General features: G+C 33.5%; 3 protein-coding genes across 7 annotated transcripts; 2 read left to right on the top strand and 1 right to left on the bottom strand.

Moving 5' to 3' along the window:
- Positions 1-601: 601 nt before the first annotated feature.
- Positions 602-3,338, bottom strand: LOC108457457 (uncharacterized). The gene is made up of 6 exons (XM_017756533.2): positions 2,352-3,338; positions 2,068-2,230; positions 1,793-1,969; positions 1,632-1,715; positions 1,367-1,448; positions 602-1,252 (listed from the first exon to the last, which is right to left on the bottom strand). Exons 1-6 carry the CDS (start codon positions 2,702-2,704, stop codon positions 810-812), a joined length of 1,302 nt encoding a protein of 433 aa, XP_017612022.1. The 5' UTR covers positions 2,705-3,338; the 3' UTR covers positions 602-809.
- An 8,025-nt stretch (positions 3,339-11,363) lies between these two features.
- Positions 11,364-15,620, top strand: LOC108454166 (50S ribosomal protein L11, chloroplastic). Its single transcript, XM_017752516.2, has 4 exons — positions 11,364-11,996; positions 12,086-12,258; positions 12,371-12,434; positions 15,229-15,620. The coding sequence occupies exons 1-4, from the start codon at positions 11,762-11,764 to the stop codon at positions 15,438-15,440; spliced, it is 684 nt and encodes a 227-aa protein (XP_017608005.1). The 5' UTR covers positions 11,364-11,761; the 3' UTR covers positions 15,441-15,620.
- Positions 15,621-16,762: 1,142 nt separating this feature from the next.
- Positions 16,763-24,024, top strand: LOC108456857 (nuclear pore complex protein NUP98A-like). Of its 5 annotated transcripts, none has more exons than XM_017755578.2 (14): positions 16,763-17,212; positions 17,383-17,438; positions 17,961-18,266; positions 18,792-19,721; positions 19,852-20,079; positions 20,176-20,268; positions 20,347-20,801; positions 21,281-21,359; positions 21,436-21,484; positions 21,703-21,841; positions 22,017-22,133; positions 22,260-22,437; positions 22,900-22,941; positions 23,039-24,024. In XM_017755578.2, the coding sequence occupies exons 2-14, from the start codon at positions 17,420-17,422 to the stop codon at positions 23,716-23,718; spliced, it is 3,315 nt and encodes a 1,104-aa protein (XP_017611067.1). In that variant the 5' UTR covers positions 16,763-17,212; positions 17,383-17,419; the 3' UTR covers positions 23,719-24,024. The 5 variants fall into 5 exon arrangements, with proteins under 5 accessions (XP_017611067.1, XP_017611065.1, XP_017611063.1 ...); XM_053021929.1 differs by having other exon boundaries at positions 16,764-17,212; positions 21,436-21,478; XM_017755576.2 differs by having other exon boundaries at positions 20,176-20,801; positions 21,436-21,478.
- The last annotated feature ends 1,247 nt before the right edge of the window (positions 24,025-25,271 follow it).

Raw genomic sequence — 25,271 nt, 5'->3', positions numbered from 1 at the left:
TGAAAGCAGCGAGCGCAGTCGCTAGAAGCGGTCCAGATCCCTTCTTGTTCCCGATTCCTTTCTGTTTCCACAATTCAAATCAGGGAACTGAGTGTGGATACTTTCGAAGCTCCGATGAAAAACAAGGACGACCTGCTTTCCCCAAATTGATTTTTTCTTCCCTTGTGTCTGGACCTTTTTTATATTTTCTGGATCTACCTCTCAATTAACGAGATTTTAATTTTCGTTTATCCAGTAGGAGAATGCAAGATCAAATAATTCTAAATTATAATAGAATTAAAATTTATTGTATAGATAATATTTGATATTTTTTAATTGCAATTAAATTTCAAACAAAAAAATTCAATTTATAAGACCATAAAATTTTAAAAATATTAAATTTATACAGTAAATGATAATTATATTTCAATTTAACCTTATTAGCTCAGGACGAAATTAAATAATTGCTTCCTTTTAAGATGTATGAACAGGCATGCAAAGCTCATTATCAAGCAGCAATTCACCTTTGTATTCCATGCTTTTTCCAGAAAATATTTATGAGGACGACAATCAAGCAAGAAAAATAAATAAATTTAAGATGGATTAGCAATTGAACAGAGGCTTTTATAATCCAACTATCTGATCTTTATTTCCCCGGTTCCAAACTTCGCAGCCCGGAAGTTTAAAAAGAGTTTACGATCTTCGATCCTTTAAAAAAAGCAGGCAAGCAAAAAGATTTTGGCCCTTGGTGGTAACATCTCTCACTTTCATTTGCAGCAGCAATTAGCTCTGCTGGCACACTCGGAATCACGACAGAAAATATACCCGAGTTACAATCTCTTTCCGATGTTTGCAAACCTTCGAGCTACTCCGAATATAACAGCTTTGGTCAAGAGGCCTCGATCAAAACTACAAGCAAGGGCGATAGCCCCACTGACAACTAAAAGTTTGGGAATGTTTTTCCCCGACGGTTTCTCAGATGAATTATGTGTTTCGAGCTCTGATGAATCATTACTTTTGCTTTCAAAGGATCTCAGATAGTCTGCACTTATTTTACTGTTTATCTGAGCCATGAAAGCGCAATGGGATAGCGTATTTCCGGATGTTCTTTCCTTTTGATATGCACGTAGGCCGGGGTCGATCTTCTTGACGGTTCCCCACATGCCTTGCCGGACGCCAACCTTTGCAATTTTCCATGGTATACCCATATCTTCGTGATGGAAAAGTAACACCTCGCATGCAGTTAGCTGACCGTCTCCTTTCCTTGATTCAACTGTTTGAAACGAAAAACAAACAGATTACGGGCCAAGCATTTATATTATGGCATATGTATTCGGTACTTAAATGGACAGAGCAGGCAGGGAAAAAATGATGTCGAGTCCAATACCTGCACGGATTAACCAACTCGAATAGTATAAATCGACACGCCTGGGTTTGTTTTTCCTCGGTACAGAAGCATATGGTACTCCCTGAAATGTGAAGTAAACATGCTATGAGTACAGAGTTGGTTAACATGATGATGCCTACTACTAAGTGATAAACATCTTGAGATATCAAATTCGTAAAAGAATGTCGATTCACTCAAGTAGTTATCGGATTACTGCAACTCAAAAGCCTACGAAACAGTCTAACATACCAAAGCTGAAAATTACCTTAGTAACACAATAATATGCACGCCCGGACTCCCAAATCCGACGACCGAACACGTATTCTCTATCACTGCAGAAGAAAGGAAACTGCAAAACACAAGACATATTAGAACATAATACTCCGATACAACGAAAATGAACCGAAAAAGAAAAGTTCTACAAACCTTGCGAACCCAATGAACCACCATGGTCCCAGTGGTGGGACATTCCTCCATAGTTGCAGCACTAACAAGCATGTTATCCCACTTGGGTCGAAACTCATCGTCCCAAAAGAAATCCCTCACCATCTCGGGAGTGGTGTCTTCGAAAACGGTTCGGCTACGATATTCCGTAGGACCAGCCTGATTGAACAGCCAAGACATAAACATAATTCAATAATCAACCAAATGAAATTATAAGAGGACATAAATTGAATATATATATATATATATATATATACCTCAAGATCTCTTTGCCAAGCTTGATAAAACATAGTCGGAGTAGAACAATCCATCATATGAATCCAAGCAGGTCCTCCATCTTTTTCTTCAACTAAATTAACAAAATGCTCTAAATCCTCATTTGTCACAAAACTAGTTTTCCCCTTTGGAATCTGTGATGAACTGTACCCAAATTACAAGAAAATATTAGGGATTAGCAAAATCAAAGATAAACCCAATTTTCATTGTACTTCAAAACCCCATCTAACATTAAAAGGAGAAATCAAATGATGAAATTGCGAACCTGCAATTGGAATCAACGGTGGGTAGCAAAGAAAAAGGATCGCTTTGAGCTTCATCATCTGTAATCCAAGAGATGCAACTAGGCAATAGAAATTTGATCGAATTCAAGCTTGAAATGAGATTAAAACTTGTAGATGAAGAATCTGAAGATGCAGGTGTTGAATCTTTAGAGACAGCGCAATCAATCATCATTTCTCTGCCTATATTTGCCCACTTTGGCTTCCAAGCCCATCCGACTAAAACACCAACAATTACAGCAATCCATAAAGGAGCTATGAAAATCATTAGCTCCTTCAAAACATCCCCAATTGTGGGTTTCCTTAAAATCTCCAAAAAAACCGACACCAAAACCATCCTTTAGAACAACCCCCCTTTGATGAAATCCAAAGAGTTAGCTTCAAACACAGCGATTCCTCAAGGGTTTGTTTTTCTATAATAATAATAAAAAACTCTAAACCCAGACAAAAAAAACAAACACCCAAACTTTTTTAATCTGGAAAGGGGATTAAAAGAAGAAAAAAGAGAAGGAGCTGGGGTAAATAAAAAGAGAAGAAGAAACGATCTCGAATAAAAAGAAAAGATAAGCAAAGACGATAAGTGCTGAATAGATTATGGATAAGGATTCCCAGAATATCAGAAGAAGAAAAAAGATTTTTTTCTTAAAAACCTTACTAAAACTTTTTATCTATTTTTCTACCATTATTAATAATTTTTCTAGCAGAAAAAGGGTTTCTAAAATTTAGATAAAGTTTGGAATAAATGCCAAATGTTGGATCTTAAATGGGTAAAAATGGATAAAAAGTTGATTAAAAATAGGCTTTTATTTCGTTATTTTAATCGAAAATGGCTTCTGGTTGGTAAAATGGGTAGGTTGGGAAGAGTATTTAGTTGCCGCCTGGTGCTGATGCTCTGTTGGTGAAGACGCTGGCACATGCTCTGCTTTCTTTGTCTATATGTAAACTGAGAGGCATTTCTCGTATTTATATAGCGACGAAATTTATTTTTCATTTTCGTCGCCGCGTTTCCTCGATTTTCACGTTTACTGACTTTTTCTTTAACTTTTTTAATTTTGAATTTTTTTTAAAGAGGTCCATACTCGTTTTTTACTTTACTTTTTCAACATTATAATACTTCATTTGTATTATTATCAGGCTTATTGATAAATTAACCCTCAATATTTATATTTTTCTCAATTTGATCCTTATTTTCTTTGAGCTAAATTTGACCTAAAACTTTTAAAAAGAATTAATTTTTTTTAACTTTAATACTTACTAAAACTTTAAACTTTTAAATATGACAACTTACATGACAGTCTATATACACTTTATAGTGACATGACACCATTTATTATATATGCCACGTTCATAATAATTTAAATTTTATAAAATATTCAAAATTCAAGATTAATATATATAGTCATAAAAAAAAGGCATGATGTACATGAAACTAAAAAAGCATGTCACATCTACACTTTTTTTTTGTAAATTGGTCGTGTTGACGTTTTGAAATAATAATAATAATAAATGTACTTACTTAATACAATGTAATTAAAAAATGACATTATAATAAATATGAATTTAACACAAAAAAATTACAATACTAATTGTTGGCCTTGAATTTTGAAGCCTTGTAAATACATAGACTAAATTTTAAAAATTAAATTTGTGAAAATATACATTATTGAAAACATTTGTTTAAGTCTCAATCATAAAAAAAAAAGCATATTATATAATATATTCAAAAATAATATTTAAATGGGATATTTGGTAGAAAGTTATAAATTAAATTATTATAATTTTATTTTAACTGTGGTAGAACTGAATTAACTTTCATCAATCTGTCAATAATGGTGAGCAATTAATGGGAATTTGTTGTGGGTTTCGCCTTTGAAATTTAAATATTTATTTTAAAATTATTTATTTATAAATAAATAATATTATAATTTTCTTGTTCAAATTAAAGATTTGACAATGACTTTGGACGAGGCTATTAGGATATTTTAAAATTAATGGCAACATGACATTGTTTGACCACATAAAATCTTAAACATAAATATTAATTCAAATACAAAAAAACATTTCGAATCATTTGGTTATTTGTGATATTTAATTCGATTTTTATTTGATTTTAAAATATTTATTAATTATATTTTTCAAAATCCGATTTAATAGGGACTCTTATCAATTTCAATACCATGTTGGTGTTATTTTTCATTGATTATAAAAATATAAACACGACAAAAATTATCAAATATGTGATAAAACATAAATATGATGCATATATGAAATACATGATGTTGTATTTTTTATATTATAATGTTTTTAATTAAATAGAAATATATTTTTAAAAAAGAAAAGCAAATTAATGCTTGAACTACTCGGAAGGTCACAAAATAATGTTTAACTTGGTCAGTATGACTTTATTTTTGGTCAATTAATTTAGTGTTGAAAGCTAAATGAAAGTTTCAACTTTCAACAAAACTGACTTCAAACTTTCTAATAAATTAATTAGGTTAAAGTATTTGAGAGGTGTTTGTATTATATAGATTAATTTAAATTAGTCCTTCTATTAATAATTTAATTAATTTAGTCTATATATTATTAAAAATAATCAAATCAATCAAAGTTGTAATAAAGTTAGCATTTACTAAGTTACTCCAGGCTAAAAGGAAAGAAATTAGAAGGGCTGAGAACGGTGGTTCCCATTGCTCATCTCAACAATCTCAAAAGGCCTAGTTCGTCGCTACCACCAAAGTTTGAGACGGCAACCAAAAAAGTCAATAATGAAAATGTTGTGGAAGAGAAGGTATTGGATCATTAGATGGCAACCCGGGAAGGTCTCCTTTAAGGAGATGCTAATGAAGGATAGCAATGTTAGTAATTGGGAGGATGTTAGTTTAAATGATATTGAGATATCTCTCCTTGAGGGTGACGTTTATGTGTCCATGGAAGACCCTTACCTTAAAATGGGTACATAAGATGATAAACTAAAGCATGAAGCAAACGATCATTGCAAGGTTGCTTGCTCGATCCATTGGGTACAAGGCTCTAGTCAACAGGATAAAAATCATGTGGGAGTTAATGGGTGACTTTTTTTTACCTTGATAATGATTATTTTTTAGTTAAGTTTGCATGTTTGAAGGATTATGAATGGTTGTTGTCAAGAAGGCCATGGATGATATATGGCCACTACTTGGTTGTTAAACCATCGAGCCGTGATTTCACCATCAGGGAAAGTTTGTCATCGAATATTGTGGCATGGATTCGGTTTTTAGGGTTGCTCTGTTGGTACTATACGAAATAACTAACGAGGGTTATCACAACAGTTGTGAGTAGTCATAAAGGTTGATTACAATAATACGATTGGAAATAGGGGCTGATTTGCTAGGGTAGTCGTGGTTGTTGGTTTGAAAAAGCCATTAGTACCTTATGTTAGCATTGATGGTTTGCTACAACAAATTGAATGTGTAAGGCTGCCAACGATTTGTTATGGTTGTGAGTGTTTTGGCCATGCTTAAGGAAGATGTTCCACTGCCAAAACAAGTAAGCAAGCCGTGGTTCATAATGATCAAAAGCAAAGGGAGTCGAGTGTAAAAGATGGTAGTAACTTGCAATTGGTGCACAAGCCTGTTGGATCTGCTACCTTAAGTGTAGTATATTCATTTGCATACTTGTATTTTTTGAACATATTAGTTTAAGAAAATTATCTATTAATTGCATTAATACATTTTGTATGTTGTCCTCAATGGTTTTTGCGCCCAAAACAAAATGGAAGAAAATATTAGCTCACTGGTTATCTAATGTTTAACTAATACAAAGACGTATTACGTGGCTGGATTGTAATACAAAAAAATACAACTTGTATTAGTAAATGAACCTAAATATGTCCTTAGTCTAATAAAAAAATGAGCAAACTGATTAAAAGACTAATATGACGTCTATCAAGTCCAATTGGAGAGATGCTTTGTCTTGATGATCAAAGTGGATGACTCCTAAAATATAGTGATATAGATGTGACAAATTGGATTAACAGTACATTAGACAAAACTCAAGTAGAATAGATCCTAAATCCTTTTATGAATTTATTCACTTGTGATGTTCATAGTGCGTCACACCTTAATCCTGAGTGGATGATGGACTATGTATACATGACTCGTATACTTTGATACAAGTAAAAGCTTGAGTTTAAATAGATTGGGAATCAAAAGTTGGTGTATTGAGTATACGACTTTTGTAGTATGTAGCATCATTCACAATTATGAAATTTATAGCCTAAGGAATGGGTAACTCATATCCTCTCATCGACATTACATAATAAATTGAAAGTAAACATGGTCACGAGTCATTTGTCTTTGTGATGAATGGCTTAATTTTATAGTAATTGACTTTTCACAAAGGAAAATATAATGGTTATCATGAGATAAAATAGAAACATATTGAGAAAACAAATTTATTCCAATAAGTATAAGGATATCCTACGCAACACACCTATGACAATATCATTGCACAAGCACTAATCGAGTAGAGAATAAGGATAAAAGGACTCATATGTCGGATTTTAATTCTAATTTATTTAAAAATTATATATTTAAACGAGAGATAAATATACAGTTTTTTATAAAATATTTCGTATGTTTAAAAATTATATTTTATATAATAAAATGACCAAATAATAAATAATGATAAGAAACCCGAAAGTTGCGTTATTATTAGGAGCCAAGACCTTGGTCTGAAAATAATAAATATTGTATTTAGATTTATTTTAAAAATGAAATTACAAATTAATATAATAATAAAATAAAATTTCATTTTCTAAAAATTCATAATTTAGTGTTCACTTGTTAATTTTTTTGATCTTTATTATTATTTGACTACAACCGATTGAATTAGGTATTTTAATAAGACTGTCTAGCTTTTGAGTGACAAGTCAGCGTTCCTTATGCAAAACTTGTTCACACTTTAAGCAAACAATCTCGAAAATAATAATTAAATAAAGATCTCCAAAAACACTAATTTAGCCTTGGTATTTGTGTTAATTCCAATTTCCAGACGTTCAAAACTATGTAATATATACGGTTAATGTTGTAATTTTTGAAAATTTAGAATTTAATCTCTTTCATTTTTTTAATTATTTTTTTATTTTTTATATTTTAAAATTTAAATTCAACCCTTAATATTATAAAATTATTAAATTTTAACAAATTTAATAATACTAACAATTAATCCTGCATTGAAAATAAGAATTTAAGAAATAACTTCTAAAATTTTGAAGATTCTTTTAAACATTTTTAATGTATATATATATATGTACCGACCACCATGCAGCTAACTAATTAGCATAATAGCATTGCTTGGCAAATGCCAATTCACCAAATGCATTTGCATGTGATTTATGCTTTTATGTTAGGCATTGGTTTGGCCTAGAACGTGGGAATCTTCTCTTTGATTTCACCATCCATTATACTATTATATGTATTAAATATAAATGTAAAAAAAAAATTGATAAGAAAATATGAGAAATAGATTATTTTTATTACTAGCGATGTTAAAAGTAAATAGATGATCGCTTCTTTTCGAGCGACAATTAGTGTTTGATTTTTTGAGTAAGTTATATCCTATTAATAAATCCAATTTAATTGATAGAATCCAATGTTATGCAAATAGAGAATCATGCTCTATGGCATCTATGAGAACCATGGGTAAGCTGCCGGTCACAAGCGATAATCACTTTGAGGTAATCTACGGCATTGGAAGATAGCCTCAACAATGTTTGCTCCTTTTGTGTTTGCTCAATCCTCTTATTTTCATCTGTTTTCATTAACATTGATTTCTACCCTTTGTTTAGACTTAAGTATTATAGACCTAGTTTGTATTACTAAAAGTATTGTGAAGACTTTTCTATCGGCAATCATGTTACATTTTGTTCATTTATTTAAAAAATAAATTAATTAATTTTTTTTATTATTAAAACTTAATCCTTCTAAATAAACATAAAATACGTATGACAGGTCATATATAACTACTTGATTATTCTATTACTTGGACTTTTGATCACACTATTCCTTTTGCAACATAATGTGACGTTGGGTATGAACAGCCGCAAAGCCTCAATTTAGAAGTTTGACCCACCAATGTTATTTTTATTTTCCCCGCAAATAATTTTTTGTTTACCTTTTTAGACTTTGTGGAAGTACAATTTTAGCTTTAGGACGGAGAAAAAGGTTGTCCGAGCGTGACTAAATAAATTTGGAAACGTGAAAATAATGGTATTATTAAAAGACGATGGCCCATTGGGTTTAAAATTTCGATGGGAAAAGTTAGTTGAATTTTTAGTGGAGATGGTATTGTGTCGCTATTTCTTCAAATTCAAAATAATATAATGCTAAACTTAATTTTGAATGGCTATTATATTACCATTTAACTTTAACTTTCTTTTATTATTTTGGTTTTGTTTTTAATGGTACTAATTTCACGAGCAATAGAGTACACGTGAGCTGCTACATAATTTATTATATCAATATTGTTAAAATTTTAACAATTTAATCAATTTTTCATTAAAAATTAAATTTATTGAATTTTAAATTTGGAGGATCAAAATGATAAAAAATAAATATTAACGATTAAATTTGTCATTGAACAATTTTTTTTAAAAAATGTTTTGAGTCAAAGTATTAATCGATTTTGAAAATGAATAAATCTTAAAACTATACATAAACTTTGGTCTTAATGGTAGCGTCAGGGGGGCTAGCAAGGGACTTTACCTTCTTAAAATAGAAAATTTTTTATTTAAGCTATTTATAATGATAAAATTATACTTTAATTCCTAAAAATGATAAAATATAATTTAATCACTTAAAAATTATAAAGATATAGGCTATTAAAATGATAAAATTATATTTTACTATCATAAAAATATAAAATTTAATTTTACCCTAAATTTTTTCTCTAACATCAACATTGTTTAGTCTAACGTGTAATGTTATAATTAAATAAATTATATTTAGATTTTAGTTGGACTAATTTTATTGCAAACAATATCTTTTAAAGAAAATCAAAATTTCTTTTCAAACATTTCTACAAATATAATTATATTTATAAATTTATTAATATTTATTTATAAATCTTTTATATTTTTAAATTTAATTATAATATATCATGTTAAATATTATTATTTCACATATAAAACGTTATTTAAGAAAAAATCAGATTTCATCTACATTAAAGTCTAACATCATTTGAATTTAACAACATCGGCCACAAAATCACACTTCACTTTCACGTGAGCAAGACACGAGCTGCGCGTTTAATGGGTTTTTCAGACTTAATACCTGTGCACTTTTACAAATCAATATTTAGGACATGGCTTTTTTCCGGCCCAAGTTTTTTAAATAAATATATAAGAATAATTATTGAGTCTAATTATAATTAGAACGGTCATTGTAATATAGAATTAGATTGATAATCGAAATACACTCAAATAATTATAATCAAAATTAATTACAATACATGATTAGAATGATAATCAAAATGTAGTTAAAATTATATCAAAATAAATTTATAAATATCACACAAATGATGTAAAATAATAAATCTATTGATGATAGAAATCAACAAGGGAAGAAGGACGGTAAGAGGGCAGAAAGCCGTCGTATTATGATAGAGAAATGATAAAGAATAAAGAGTAAGTTTTCACGAAAAATGCGTAATTAGAGAAGTGAAAAGATTTATATGCATGAGGTGAAGGGGATGCCATGTGTTGAAATCTCACTGTATTGTCTCACTGTAGAGATGTTGATGTGATAATATAGGGCAGTTTTGTAATTAATGGATGTGAGGTTCCATGTGCTCTTGACGAGAGTGGTTTGCGTCGAAAGTTCGCTCAAAGATAACAACCAGTCAAAAATTTACTTAACATAAAGTTTACTCAATAATGATATGTATAACTGTTTACAAAAATAATATAATAAAATCTAAAAATAACTGAAAAATAAAAATTCGTCACCATGTTGTTACAGTATCATTTATTTTCTACTAAAAAATCAAAATATTATTAATTGAAAATTTCACTAAATTAATGTAACGAATTAATTCAACATTAACAAAATAAAAATAAAATAAAATATAAAAATTGTATATTACTATGGATATGTAAGTAATTTATTTTAAAAAAATCCTTCGTATATATATTTTTAATCTTCACATGCATTTTTAATATATTTTTAAATATTTATATCTTGATATAAATTATTAATTTATTATACTTTAATTACTCTTTCATTGTAAGTTTATATTATTAATTATATCTTTTTTCATATTAATATGTGTTATTGTTGGCATAAAATGGTATACCTTTTAAGGGTTTATATAAAATTAATTGATTAGATAAACTTAATTTTCAAATAATATGTAAAAGTTAATAATATTTAAAATGTGCATTTTAATATATACTTAATTTAAAAATGTAATACTCCTCGTCCAACTCAATCGTCATATTCGAGTTTCAATATGTTACATTCGTAGTCAGAGAAACTACAATCAATTCAATGTAAAATAATCATTCGCACATGTAATTTAACGTCAAACACATTCATTTGTGAATAAACAATCAAAATCGAGTATTAATCGAGCTTACAAAAGGTTTCTTATAAATCCAAACTCGAAATATGACCAATTGTAAAGTTTTAAAAATTCAGGATCAACGTCGTGACATCATCAAATAGTTTGTCACGTCACAATGTCAAGCCTCTTGACGTTGCGATGCCACAAATTGTCAGCCGACGTTGTGACGAGGAAAAATGATCATTCAGATGAAAACCCCGTTTTTAGTAAAAATGAATAATTTGATACCTCTTTCAAAATTCGAATTAAACCATCCAACATAATCACTTAAAAACATACCCAACCACGTAACATTTCATATCAAAATAAGTCATTTAATGATTTCCAATAAACTAATTCAATATAAGTTCAAACGTATTAGAAAACTGTGAATTTTTATACATTTCACCGAATACCGTTCAAACAAACCAACCAAACCGTTCAAATGTCAATCTTTTATCTAAGCCAACTCATATAAAATCATGTCATTTTATTTTCATTTCAAGCACTTAAACTTATAAGAGCCAATTTTACCAAAAAAAGAAATCTTAAATTACGCTTTTCTTCTTCTTCTTTTTTTTTTTATTTTTATTTTTTTATGTAACTTTTAAAGATGCAAAAAGAATAGAGAAATGAGCCCAAAAAAGAGAATTGTTTGCAGAGTGAAACCCAGCTCCAATTGAAAAATGGAAGCCCAATCGAAAATTAGGATGAAAATTTTGAAGATAGAAATTCTGGGTTTTATCCAAAAAGATTTAGCAGCTCTTCTTGTTCATTTTCTGAAACTTTTGCTCTCTTTCATTTAGCCTCATCAATGGCATCTTCTTTATCCACTTTCCATCACCTCAGCTCTTCATTTTCATCCCGAACCATCGACAATGCCAAACTTTCATCTTCTCTTTGTCCTTCACCCGCCACCTTATCTTCAAACCCCAACATTTCTCTCCAATTCCTCAACAGAAAACAACCCCCATTCGTCTCTTCAACTCCAAGGTTCTTAACTGTTATCGCCATGGCTCCTCCTAAACCGGGTGGCAAAGCCAAGAAAGGTTTTTAGATTTGTTCATGTCTTTCCTTATTATTTGATACCCAATTTTGAATTTCCTTAAATTTATTCTAATTTTATGTGTTTTTGCAGTGGTTGGGCTGATAAAATTAGCTCTGGAGGCAGGCAAGGCGACACCGGCGCCGCCTGTCGGACCGGCGCTTGGAGCAAAGGGTGTAAATATAATGGCCTTCTGTAAGGATTACAATGCTAGAACTGCTGATAAAGCTGGTTATGTTATCCCTGTCGAAATTACTGTCTACGATGTGGGTTTTCTTTATTTATTTTTAATCATTTCTTCAGTTTTTGAACCTTTTTTTTTTTTTTTTGCTAAAATCAATAATGGTGATGATTTCCTTTTCTTTATTTACTTTCCAGGACCGAAGCTTTACTTTCATTTTGAAGACACCCCCTGCTTCTGTTTTGTTACTGAAGGCAGCAGGTATATTTCTCTGTTATGTCACTCATCAATGAACATTCAAAGTTATTAGCATCTTTCTTTAAACATGGTGCGATTTTATGTTTGGTGTAAGGGATAATTCAGTGTTTTCTTCCATATGTTACTGCTTGTATTTATGTTTGTTGAGGGGAGGTCGCTCTCTGGGCCGGTCTTGGACCCTCAATGGAGGAATTGTTTCCGAGGTGTCTATACTTGGTATTAGCGCCAGGTTTTGTCTCCATACTCCGAGCAGAGCCCATAGGGGTTCATGGAATTGCACCTAGTCCACCAAGTAAATGTTTAGCATTTGGTCTTGGTGGGGTTCGCTTGGGCTCTCCCCGGAGTAGGGAGACAAAATCCGGGGCTAAAACTGAGCATAGACAACTCGGAAATAATATCTCTATTGAGGGTCCGAGACCGGCCCATAGAGCGACCTTCCCTCAACAATGTTCTTGTTCAAGGTAAAACAAAAATGGCTTCTATGTTTATGGCATGCAATTGAAATCTCTAGCTTCAGACAAAATGGTTTTTTTTAAGTACCTGTGTTGTATACTTATGTTCGATATATTGGGACATGAGTAGGGAGATATGCTCCCTCCAAGGACTCTGATATGGACACTTTAATTGCAATAGGAGTTTTTAGTTTTATTTATTTATTATATATTAGGTTTTACTAATAGTGTTAGTTTTACTTATCTATTATATTAGGTTTTTATTTCCTTCATAAACTCTAAGTTAGGAATTCTATTTTATGTCAATTAGGACTCTTTCCTTTGTCATTAACAGTCTATAAAAGGCTGTCAGTATGAAATAAAGAGGTAAGCAATTATTCTATCAAAAGAAACGTTATTTTGAGAGGGGGTTCAGTCAAGGACGAATCTGCCTTTTGAGTAACCATAGGTCGAAGCAAGAATTCTTTCTCGTCTAGACCTGTGACTAGATCCTACGCCAAGGCGCATAACAACTTGGCATCGGAGCCAGCTGTCATGGGTGACGAAAAAACTTTGACAGCCAAGTTGGAGGCATTCATGGAACAAATGGCTACAAGGCAACAAGCGTTAGAGGAGCAGGTGGCGATGTTATCTCTTTCGGTCCAAAAGATAACGAAAGGGGATTCAGAAAAAAATAATGAAGAACAAGGCAGCAGTGGAGGCAAGAAAAGGAGAAGACAAAGTCGGCCTAGCTTCATTCCATCTTTTAGGAGAGGCACAATTATGGTTTGATCAAATCGAAGAAGAGGAGGCAAATCTGGATTGGGAACGCTTCAGAGAGTGTTGTCATATTAGGTTTGGGCCACCTATGAGTAATAACCCCTTGGGGGAACTTGCAAACTTGAGACGAACTGGAACGGAAGAAGAATATCAACGCCAATTTCAATCACTACTCGCTAGGACTACTGATCTTAAACCTCGACAACAAGTAAACCTTTTTACTGCTGGATTGGTAGAGGAACTTAGAATTGATATTGAGATGCAACAACCGGGAAACCTTGGAGTTGCAATGAATATGGCTCGAGCTTTGGAACATAAACAAAAAGTCTCTTCCAAGATGTTATCTCAAACCAATCTAAATTGGTCAACTTCCCAAAACACCGACAGCAATTCAATCATTCCAACAACTCGAAACATTGCAAAGGGAGGGGACAAACAATAGAACCAACAGGAACAACGGCAAAATAGGTTCTTCGCACCATTTATTAAGAGATTGACACGGATAGAAATGGCGGAAAGAATGGCTAAAGGGCTGTGTTATAATTGTGACGAGTCTTATTCCATGGGACACAAATGTAAAAGGTTATTTTAGATAGAAGTACCAGATGTTGAAGGCAAGCAAGATGATGATGAGATAGATGATTTTGGATAAGTTTTGAAGTTTATTTTAAATTTGAGCTTGAGGACAAGCTCAATTCCGAGAAGGGGGGTAATGATATGGATACTTTAATTGCAATAAGAGTTTTTAGTTTTATTTATTTATTATATATCAGGTTTTACTAAGAGTTTTAGTTTTACTTATCTATTATATTAGGTTTTTATTTCCTTCATAAACTCTAAGTTAGGAATTCTATTTTATGTCAATTAGGACTCTTTCCTTTGTCATTAACAGTCTATAAAAGGCTGTCAATATGAAATAAAGAGGTAAGCAATTATTCTATCAAAAGAAACGTTATTTTGAGAGGGGGTTCAGTTAAGGACGAATCTACCTTTTGAGTAACCATAGGTCGAAGCAAGAATTCTTTCTCGTCTAGACCTGTGATTAGATCCTACGCCAAGGCGCATAACAGACTCTCGAAACACATGAAGAAACTTAGAGAAAATTGACCTTACCTACCTATGTTAGGCATATACCCGTATACAACATTCCCACTTGAGTCCGAGTAAGATGTTTGTTTATGTGAAGCTAGATTTATTTGCATGTTGGTATAAAGATTTTCACAGTGTGACTGATGCTTCGATATCACCGATCTTTTCTCTTTACGTAAACCTTGTTCCCTTTGTCATTGTATATGGATTAACCGATGTCGGTCTAATGGATACATCTTCTACGGGCCATTAATTAATGACTAATTTACTGGTTATTAGTCATACGAACATGGTAGGTTGTGGTTGATCGTCTTAGGCATGCTGCATTTGATCAAGATGATTGAAAGTTTTAACCATCTTGTCCCAGAATAGTCACCGTAGTAGCAGATTCCTTGCATGAGTAACTTGCGCATAAGAGAACAATTTTTGGCTATCATTTCTTACTTTCTTCGAATTATAATGCAAATTGGTTATTATTACATTTTATGGTGTTTTAGGAGTGGAGAAAGGTGCCAAGGACCCGAAACAAGAGAAAGTGGGGAAGATCACGATCGATCAATTACGTGCAATCGCTACTGAAAAGCTACCTGATCTGAATTGTACAACCATTGAGTCGGCTATGAGAATTATTGCTGGGACAGCTGCTAATATGGGAATTGACATCGATCCACCGGTTCTCGAACCGAAAAAGAAAAAATTGGTTCTGTAGTTGCTTACTTTTTGTTATTTGTTTCAATATTTGCTAGTACTATGTTTGCCCCATATTGCCATTTTACCCTATAAGTGTAAGTTCATTAGAAAATCCTCTAGATTTTGATACATGTTTGTATTGTATTTTAATTATTTTTTCGTATAGTCTCTTGATTGATTACTATGCTTTGTTGGTAAATCTCTTCCCTTTCTTCGAGCTCGATTCTGCCGACGAGTGAGTTAGGATTCCATCTAGAGGTTTGATTTGAAACTGTTTGATGTTCTAAGCTTAGCCATTGCCGGCCGTCGTAAATGGGTTAATTGTATCCTTATTCTAACTTGATCTTGAACCTAAAAATGTTTTAATTTTAATTAGGTAATAAAGTACCATTATTATATCAACTAAGTTCATTTTGAATTTCTCGTATTTTAGATAAGGAATTTGTGTGTACAAATCATAGAGCAACATTCGTGTTTAAAATTTGATTCGTGTAAATTTAAACATGCTTCATGTTTAAATGCAGTGTATTTGAGGCTTTAACATGCTCCACAATTTTCAAATTTTGATCAGATCGGTTGGTGGATTGAGAATAAATTAGTGTATTGCTTTGAAATAAGGGTTTATTGGTTGGATTGGTCGAACTAGTTGAATCGGTTTTTTCTATTTTTAATAATTTATTTGTTGAGGTTCTCTCTTGTTCTCTTTTCTTAGGAGCATCTTTTTCATACTTATAAGACATTGTTCCTCAATATACGAATTAGGGGACCACTAGGTGCCATGTGCAAGACAAGTTCACCCCCTTAGGCTAGATACATACCTTGAAACGTGTCTTCTCTCACGAGGAGATGAGATGATACCTGACATGGTGTTAGTGACAGTCGGTTTGTGACCTTGTGAGATGGTGAGGCGAGGTGATCATCTGTGAGGTGGCGAGATGGTGGCGGCGAAATGACCGTTTGTGACGGTTTTCTTTTTCATGTGATTAGGTCGAATTTCGAGTTTTTGAAATGTTTTATAACATTATTCAATCAAATTGGAAAAATATGTTGCTTCGAAAATCAATTGTGTGACTAGTTTGATCACTGATTTAGCTTTAAAAACTTTGCAATTTTCATTATCTAATTGATTTGACCAGTAACATAAGATTATTTATAGATCAAATTATTTATAAATAGAAAAAAAATTGAAAATCAAATTATTTATAAATTGTAATTATTTATTAATTTATGTAATTGAATCCATGCATCAATTTAACAAATTAAATCAATAAATGATCTAATTAATTCTACTACCAATACAAAGGTAAGTTTATTTTTAGACACAGTAACAGCCAAGTAAATATTACGACCCAACAAAGCCGAAAAACGCTACGCTACGAAATGAAAAACTATCCATCCGGACTTGAAAACAACGCTACGTGAATCACCCGACCCTACGAACCCCCTCCCCTTCGTCGCTCTATTCGGGGTTCTTCGTCTCTCTCTTTCTCTCGTCCCACCCTTTCTATTCCGGGGCTCTTTATCTCTCCGACACAATAATCTTCTAATCTCCCCCGATTTAGATCGATCCCAATATAGCCCTTCCCTTCCTTTCTCTGCAAAACCTAATTTCCCTTCTTTAACCTTTTTCTCTCGCACTCCCCACTGTTTCACTGCTCATTCCTACGCGCTACCTATCACATTTCCCTTTCTTTCTTTCTTTATTTATTAATCATATGCACATAATAGGTCTCGCAATTGGAAAGTACATTCTATAGCTAAGCCTTTTTCGTTGAAGCATTGAGCACATTGGTATATTCTTCTCTCTCTAATGCTTCGATGGATCCGAAGTTTGGTTTCGTTGCTTAATGTTTTACTGCGTTTTGATTTATTTTTATCGCATTCAAATTTCGCATGGAGTTTATTGATTTATTACTTATTATATAGTTTTTTCGTGTTTGTTTGATTTTGATGTGATCAAGGACGAGCTATGAAGTGAAGAGCTATATATAAACGAAGATGTTTGGTTCATCTAGCCGTAAGTGTTTATTGTAGTTTTATTTATTAAATCCGGTGGAAAATGTTCTGGAGATCTTATTTTGATTTGATTCGTTGAGCTGATTTTTTCGATGAATGTATGATTTAGCTTCTGTTCTTAATTAAAACTTGGAGCTTGTGGCTAGTTAGTAATTTTGGAATTCCGAGTCTAGGATTCTTTGTTGCATTTTGCTTGCTGTGATATCCATAGATTATTGTTACCTTTTGCTTTTAAGTGTTTACCAGTATCTTGCGGGTTAACTATTGAGTAGGGTGTTTAGCTTTTTGATCTGTTGTTAGTCATAATATTTTAATGATTAGTCGAATCATTGTGCTTGTTATTTGCCAACTATTTGTGCTTTGTTTGTGATATTTATGCTTGTAATTTTCCGTTTGTGTTTAAATTTTGTTGTTATCTTTTATCTATATGTTACATGTTATCCTTTTTGAGAATGAATTTGTTTTTACTTGTGAACTTTCTGTTTTTGGGAAATTAATTAATTGTTAGAAACATATTAAACAGCTTTTGGGCAATCATCAAGTAGCCCATTTGCTGCCCAATCTGTTTTTGGCCAGACCAACAATGCAAATAGCAATCCATTTGCTCCAAAACCTTCCTTTGGTAGCATTACCCCTTTTGGATCCCAAACAGGTGGTTCAATATTTGGGGGTACTTCTACTGGAGTGTTTGGCTCAGCCCAATCTTCTTCTCCCTTTTCCTCAACAACTGCCTTTGGTGCTTCATCGTCTCCAGCTTTTGGAAGTTCCATGCCTGCTTTTGGATCTTCTTCTACTCCTGCATTTGGCAGTTCATCATCATCTTTTGGTGGTAAGTGTTTCTGTATTTTTCTTTTCTTTTCTGGTATTATAATCCAGTTCATCTTCATTTCATATTCCTTCTGTTGTAGATAAATATGTTAAGAGAATATGAGTTGAAATTTTAATGCCTTTTAGTCTTTTGATTTTCTGTGATGCTTTATTCCTAGTGTTCCATCGTCACACATGCATAGATCATTGAGTTATTATACTTATGTGTAAGCATGTGTACATGCATAAATATATTCATGTTAGCATTTAGTTACACTTTTTATTTTGCAGAGATGGAAGAATTTACTGTTTCATCTATTGGAGACTTGCTTGTTTGTTTCATTCTTCATTTTGCACCTAAATATGATCTTGAATGAGATCATCCTTTTAATTGGGGCCTCTTGTTTGTTTCTAATATACATTTAATTTGCTAGATTTTTGTAATTTGCCTTTAGTTATACGCATATGATGACTTTTTATTCATTTGCTCTTGGGTAAGTTGGTTAATTTTCCTCAGTTTTGAAATGATGACCTTTCTTGTGGATAGGGTCTTCTGTTTTCGGTCAGAAGCCTGCATTTGGCTTTGGGTCTACTACTACTCAATCAAGTCCTTATGGAAGCACAACGCAACAATCACAACCTGCATTTGGTAGTGGTATATTTGGTTCCTCTGCACCTTTTGGTTCCAGTACTCCTGCCTTCGGTGCCACGAGCACCCCTGCTTTTGGTGCCACAAGTACCCCTGCCTTTGGTGCCACGAGTGCCCCTGCTTTTGGTGCCACAAGTGCCCCTGCTTTTGGTGGCACAAGTACCCCTGCCTTTGGTTCCATGAGTACTCCAGCCTTTGGTGCCACAAGCACCCCTGCCTTTGGTTCAACTGGAAGTCCAGCATTTGGGAGCACTGGAACTGCATTTGGTGTGTCCAATGCCCCAGTCTTTGGAACAGGTGGCACATTTGGAGCATCAAGCACACCTGCTTTTGGCACTTCCAGCACTCCTGCATTTGGGGGTTCGAGCACTCCTGCTTTTGGAGCATCTTCAAGTCCATCATTCAGCTTTGGGTCAGCATTTGGGCAGTCAACACCCGCATTTGGTAGCTTTGGTGCCTCAAGCACTCCTGCCTTTGGTTCCACAAGCACTCCTGCCTTTGGTTCCACAAGCACCCCTGCCTTTGGTGCTACCAGCACTCCGGCCTTTGGTTCAACTGGAAGTCCAGCATTCGGGAGCAGTGGAACTGCATTTGGCATGTCTAATGCCTCAGTCTTTGGCACAGGAGGCACATTTGGAGCATCAAGCACACCTGCTTTTGGCACATCAAGCACACCTGCTTTTGGCACTTCAAGCAGTCCTGCTTTTGGAGCATCTTCTACTCCTTCCTTCAGCTTTGGGTCTAGCCCAACTTTTGGCCAGTCTACACCAGCATTCGGTAGTAGTCCATTTGGAACCACTGCATTTGGAGCCCAGAGTTCTCCTTTTGGTGAGTCTGAATGATCAGTTATGAACTTCAAAAACAGTTTGGGTGAAGTATATATTTTCACTGGCCTTCCATATTTTGAGCACTGTGAAGTTCATGTATATAATTAAAATTCTTTTAAACTCTCATGTAGGAAGTCAATCTTCTACACCAGCATTTGGAACCACTAGCTTTGGCCAGTCACCTTTTGGGGGTCAACGTGGGGGAAGTAGAATAGCTCCGTACTCTTCTACTACTGAAGCAGATGGAGGGAGTGGTACACAGCCAGCTGGAAAATTGGGGTCAATATCAGCAATGCCTGTTTACAAAGATAAAAGTCACGAGGAGTTGAGATGGGAGGATTATCAGTTAGGAGATAAAGGTACCTTTGTAAAACATTGTAAAACTTGTCCAGTTAAAATTTCTTCTTTTCTTTGCTTGACATTGACTACCTTGATGTATGAATTTGAAATTTCAGGTGGACCGAATCCAGCTGCTCAGCCTTCTGCAGGGATTGGCTTTGGTGTGTCAACTACACCTTCAAATCCTTTCGGCACCTCTTCAACATTTGGTCAGACATCTGCAAATCCTTTTTCCAGCACAAGTTCCAATCCGTTTAGTCTAAAACCTCCATCCTTTAATAGTACAGGTTTTACAACCTCAGCAACTACATCAAATCCTTTTCAATCGACATCATCAAGCCTTTTTGGGCAAACTTCATCAATGACAACTTCAATATTTAGTTCATCTTCCACTCCTACATTTGGAACTGGGTCTTCTCTTTTTAGTTCATCTGTCACTCCTTCCTTTTCAACTTCGTCATCCATTTTTGGCACTGGTGCAGCACCGGCAACAACGCCTACATTTGCTACTGGTTTAAATTTTAGCAGCAGTCAGACATCCCCCCTGTTCAGTTCTACCCCTGCAATTGGGCAGACAGGCAGTGCTTTTGGGCAGGTGACCTCTACATTTGGACAGAATACTAGTAATTTTGGTCAAACAAGCATTTTCAACACACCTCCCACTGGGTTTGGTGGGAATATGTTTTCAAGCTCACTATCTTTCGCTCCTTCTAGCAGCCCAGCTGCCTTCGGCTCAACAACTGTAAGTAGCTTGTGAAATCTTTACAATCATTCTTCTTTTCATCATATTTGTGTTCCTTTGTTCATGTGATTTGGTTTATAGAATGAGGCTTTAATTTTGGTTATTTTAGTCTTCCTAGATGTCTGATTTAGTTGGCAGTAGGACCCAGTTTTTTGCTTTTGTATTGCCTAAATAATATAGAACCAAATAAGAGTTTCTCTGTTCTTTCCAGATTTAGATGCCTTTGTTTTGTTGAATGAAGAAGCACAATTGCTAATTCCTGAGGATAGTTTCTATATGCATCTAAAGATCAGGGTTCATGGGGACTGATTTGATTAAATGTCATGACTATTTGTTGAAATGTGTTTTAACTATTTTATGAAAAAAAAATGCTTAGCTATATGTTTGAGCAGTTTTACTATCTTTAATATGTTTTAATACTCTAAGTTTATGCTTGAGTCTTTTCCTAAAACATGCTTCCTTCTCCACTGTTTGTGCAGCCCCCTTTTTCTTCTCCTTTTCAGCCAGCTCAGACTAGTGGTGCTTTCAGTTTCAGCAATTTTGGTCAGTCACAACCAGGTAGTAGATGTCTTATCATTCAATGTTTAAGCTTTCTTTGATAGTGCTGACTTTAATGATGTTGCCGGCTTTATAGGTGGTGGTTCAAGCATTTTTGGTCAGAGTAACATTGGCTTGTCGTATGTGTAATTTCCTTTGGGTTTTTCTTTCTATTTTCAGTTGCTCTAATACATATCCTTATATATGCCTACAAACATATGCATATTCGTTACTGGTATATAATTTTTCTTGTACCTTTGTACACGTAAATGCAAAAGTATGCAAGAATAAGTTGTCCTTGGTTAACCAAATAATTGAATGATTATATTTTGGAGCTTATCCTGCGTGCTCTTCTGTTTGACAGGTCAACTACACAGAGTGCTGCTGTAGCACATCCCTCGACTATTACAAACCCCTATGGAACACTCCCTGCTATGCCTCAAATCTCAATTGGTCGGACTGGGGCTGCCCCATCTGTTCAATATGGAATTTCTAGCATGCCTGTAACTTGACTTTGCTTTAGTTATCGAGGCTTCAAGTTTGAGTCTGCTGCTTTTTTACTTTTAGATGTTTCTCTGATTTTTTCTGTCTTCATGCTAGTAATTACTATTGCCATTGATGTTTGTGTGAAATAAAATATAATGGTATTAATTGGTTGACTGGTAATGAATTTATCAGGTTGTGGACAAACCTGCTCCTGTTAGAATATTGCCCTTATTGACTTCTCGATATCTGTCTCAAAGGCGGATTAGGTTGCCTACAAGGAAATATCATCCTAATAATGATAGTCCGAAGGTGAGGATGCTGCATCTCATGAAAGTAGTAACTCTGATCTGATTTAAAATGCTATTACATTGCTCGTGATATGAGGTTAGAGTTCTCTAACATTTGATTGTTTCATTTGTTAATCAATATCTACAGATTCCATTTTTCAGTGATAATGAAGAGACACCCTGCGTGCCTAAGGCCGATGCTGTTTTTATTCCTAGGGAAAACCCAAGGTCTCTGGTCATTCGTCCGACAAAAAGTTGGCCTTCCAGAGCTTCTGCAGAGAAGGCATCACCATTGAAGGATGCATCCACTCCGCCGCATGAGAATGGTAAGGTGCTTTGAAGCTCATCTGCGATCCTTTTTTCATACCCTGTGAGATTAGAAGAGAGGCTTATAGATAGAGGCAAAAGTTTATTGCTTTGAATCATATAAGATTCTTAGTGATATTCTCAAAATGCTATTGCTAAAGTCCTTTTGAAAAGTATATAATCTTTGGGAAGTCGGTAGCGAGAGTTAATTTTTATGCTACCCGTATATCTCTCAAACGCACCCACATACGAACACCCATGGATTTCAGTCAACTAATGGAGATAATCATGCGATACAAATTGGCCTATGGAGAAAATTGTATTGCCATCTGTTGCAAGAAGTCATGTTTCTAGTACCATTACAGTATTCTCATTGCACTGAGAAAATGCAGTATAATTTGTATGAGATTCTTTTTTATGGTTTGATTGCATTAATTTTTGAGTCCTTGTGGCTGACTCTTCGGAGCAACATTTTAATTTAGGCAAATTTTCTAATGATGGCTCCAACGCTGAGGATAAAGACGGTAAGTAGTGTCTTTTACCTGGAATTATAATCACCTTTAATTTCCTATTGTGCCATTTTATCTTTTACCTGAAATTGCAATGGTATGATCATTGTAGAAAATCCTGCTGAAAATGGCCTTGTGAAGGAGCGAATTCATATCATCAGAAGTAACCAAAAGGTTAATGGAGTCCATGATGATTATTCTACTGAGAAAGAGGACTCGTACATGACGATCAGTGGTCACAGAGCTGGTGAAGCAGCTATTGTCTATGAGCATGGGGCTGACATCGAGGCTCTAATGCCAAAGCTCCGCCGTTCTGACTACTTTACAGAACCTCGAATCCAAGAACTAGCAGCAAAGGAAAGGGCTGAACCAGGGTACTGTCGCCGTGTAAAGGATTTTGTGGTTGGGCGGCATGGTTATGGAAGCATCAAATTCTTGGGTGAGACCGATGTGAGACGTCTTGATCTGGAGTCCCTTGTCCAATTCAACAACCGTGAGGTGATTGTTTACTTGGATGACAGCAAGAAACCTCCTGTCGGACAAGGTCTTAATAAACCTGCTGAGGTAACACTTCTCAACATTAAATGCTTCGATAAAAAGACCAGGCAGCAGTATACAGAAGGGCCACGAGTTGAGAAATACAAGAACATGCTTAAGAGGAAGGCAGAGGAGCAAGGAGCTGAGTTTCTCTCCTATGATCCCATCAAAGGTGAATGGAGGTTCAAGGTCAATCACTTCAGCACATACAAGTTGGAAGATGGAGACGACGATGGTGAAGATAAAGAGCACTAGTAAATGTAGGCTTTTCCGGATTAAGAAGATGGGGTCACTTGTATTCGAAGGAAGAGCTTCACAGAAAGCCATGGCCACCGTGAAGGGTTGATTTGAATTGTACAGGAATTGCCAAATCGTTCAGAGTAATACATGAACCGTGTTGTGTTTCGAGTATTGGTTTTTGTATGCGTGTTTGTATTTGTATTGTTGTAATTTTCTTTCTCGTTTTTAACTTTCAATATATTACTTCTGGATTGGCATTTTATCATTTTGTAATGGGGAAGTGTTGGTCAAGAGGGAGATCGGATTTTTGTGTCTTAATAATTGTTTTCTTGGCGTTGAATTTTTAATTAACAAAGTTGACGTGTATTAGAATTTAGAAAGAAAAAAAAAAAAAAGGTTATGGTTTTGAGCATGAAATGAAATATATATATGTATAAGCTTTACTTTTTAAAAAAAAAAAACTAACATATATTTTCAATATATGATGGCTGATTAATTCATTTTATTTTTAAAAATAATATATAATAAATTGCATATTGATCGAAAACTTCAAATTTATTGTTAAATTGCATTTAAACTTTTTACTCATATGTTGATTAAAATTTTGGATTATTATACCATTTAATATCTATATTTGGTTTCAATGTTGAATTTAATATCTAAGCCTTTTTATCTTAATTTAGTATTTAAGTTTAGTTTCAATATTCAAATCAGTGTCCAAACTGAACGATCCAATAAATATTTGACCTCTACTCTAGTAAAAAGAAACATGGGTAATTAATTGGGACAAAAGAAAAACTCAGGGATCAAATTAAACATTAAAGTCACTTGTATGAGACAAAGAAAAACTTAAGTATCAATTTAAAAAAACTTAAGGTATCAAACTAAACATTGAAGACAAACAAGAGTATTAAATTGGACAAAATAAAACCTCAAGTATCAAATTGAACATTCAAGCAAAATATAGTACCAAATAGTATATTAACCCTAAAATGTATACTATATCAATTAAAAATCTATACTATTATTTGAAGGAGTTAGTGTCACGAGTTAACTGGACATCAACTTGGTTAGGAAATTACGGAAATGCTCATTCGTAATTAAAATAGGTGATATTATTTGAGGATATTTTAGTTTTTTTTTTACTTTAAAAATCATTAAAATATACATATAGTGAGATTTGAATCCACACCAATTGCATTAGTAAACCTTTAATTTACCACTCAACTAAAAATTTAATTTAATATTTTCATACGATTTAATTTTATTATGCACACTTTATTATCTCCGTTAATTGTACATCTATATTATTACTTAAACTCCTGACTAAGTTAGTGCTACGAGTCAACTGAGCACCAAATTAGTTAGAAATTTATGGGAATATCCTTCCGTAATTAAAATAAATAATATTATTTGAGGGTATTCTAGTCTTTTCATTTTAAAAATCATTAAAAATATGTATATGGTGGGATTCAAGTCCATCTCAATTGCATTAATAAAAACATTTAATTTACTATTCAACTAAAATTTTATTTTGATATTTTTAATTTTATTATATACATTCTATT

This window comes from Gossypium arboreum, chromosome 11 (genome assembly GCF_025698485.1).
Source record: "Gossypium arboreum isolate Shixiya-1 chromosome 11, ASM2569848v2, whole genome shotgun sequence".
Lineage (NCBI taxonomy): Eukaryota > Viridiplantae > Streptophyta > Magnoliopsida > Malvales > Malvaceae > Gossypium > Gossypium arboreum.
This window is presented reverse-complemented; position numbering and strand designations above follow the sequence as displayed.

Coding starts and splice junctions, on each gene's coding strand:
- LOC108456857 (XM_017755574.2), top strand. Junction 21,360..21,435: donor TTTTGGTCAGTCACAACCAG/GTAGTAGATGTC, acceptor CCGGCTTTATAG/GTGGTGGTTCAAGCATTTTT. Junction 21,485..21,702: donor AACATTGGCTTGTCGTATGT/GTAATTTCCTTT, acceptor TCTGTTTGACAG/GTCAACTACACAGAGTGCTG.
- LOC108454166 (XM_017752516.2), top strand. CDS start 11,762: ATGGCATCTTCTTTATCCACTTTCCATCACCTCAGCTCTTCATTTTCA. Junction 11,997..12,085: donor GGGTGGCAAAGCCAAGAAAG/GTTTTTAGATTT, acceptor GTGTTTTTGCAG/TGGTTGGGCTGATAAAATTA. Junction 12,435..15,228: donor TTTGTTACTGAAGGCAGCAG/GTATATTTCTCT, acceptor ATGGTGTTTTAG/GAGTGGAGAAAGGTGCCAAG.
- LOC108457457 (XM_017756533.2), bottom strand. CDS start 2,704: ATGGTTTTGGTGTCGGTTTTTTTGGAGATTTTAAGGAAACCCACAATT. Junction 1,716..1,792: donor TGGTTCATTGGGTTCGCAAG/GTTTGTAGAACT, acceptor TGTGTTTTGCAG/TTTCCTTTCTTCTGCAGTGA. Junction 1,449..1,631: donor CATATTATTGTGTTACTAAG/GTAATTTTCAGC, acceptor TTCACATTTCAG/GGAGTACCATATGCTTCTGT.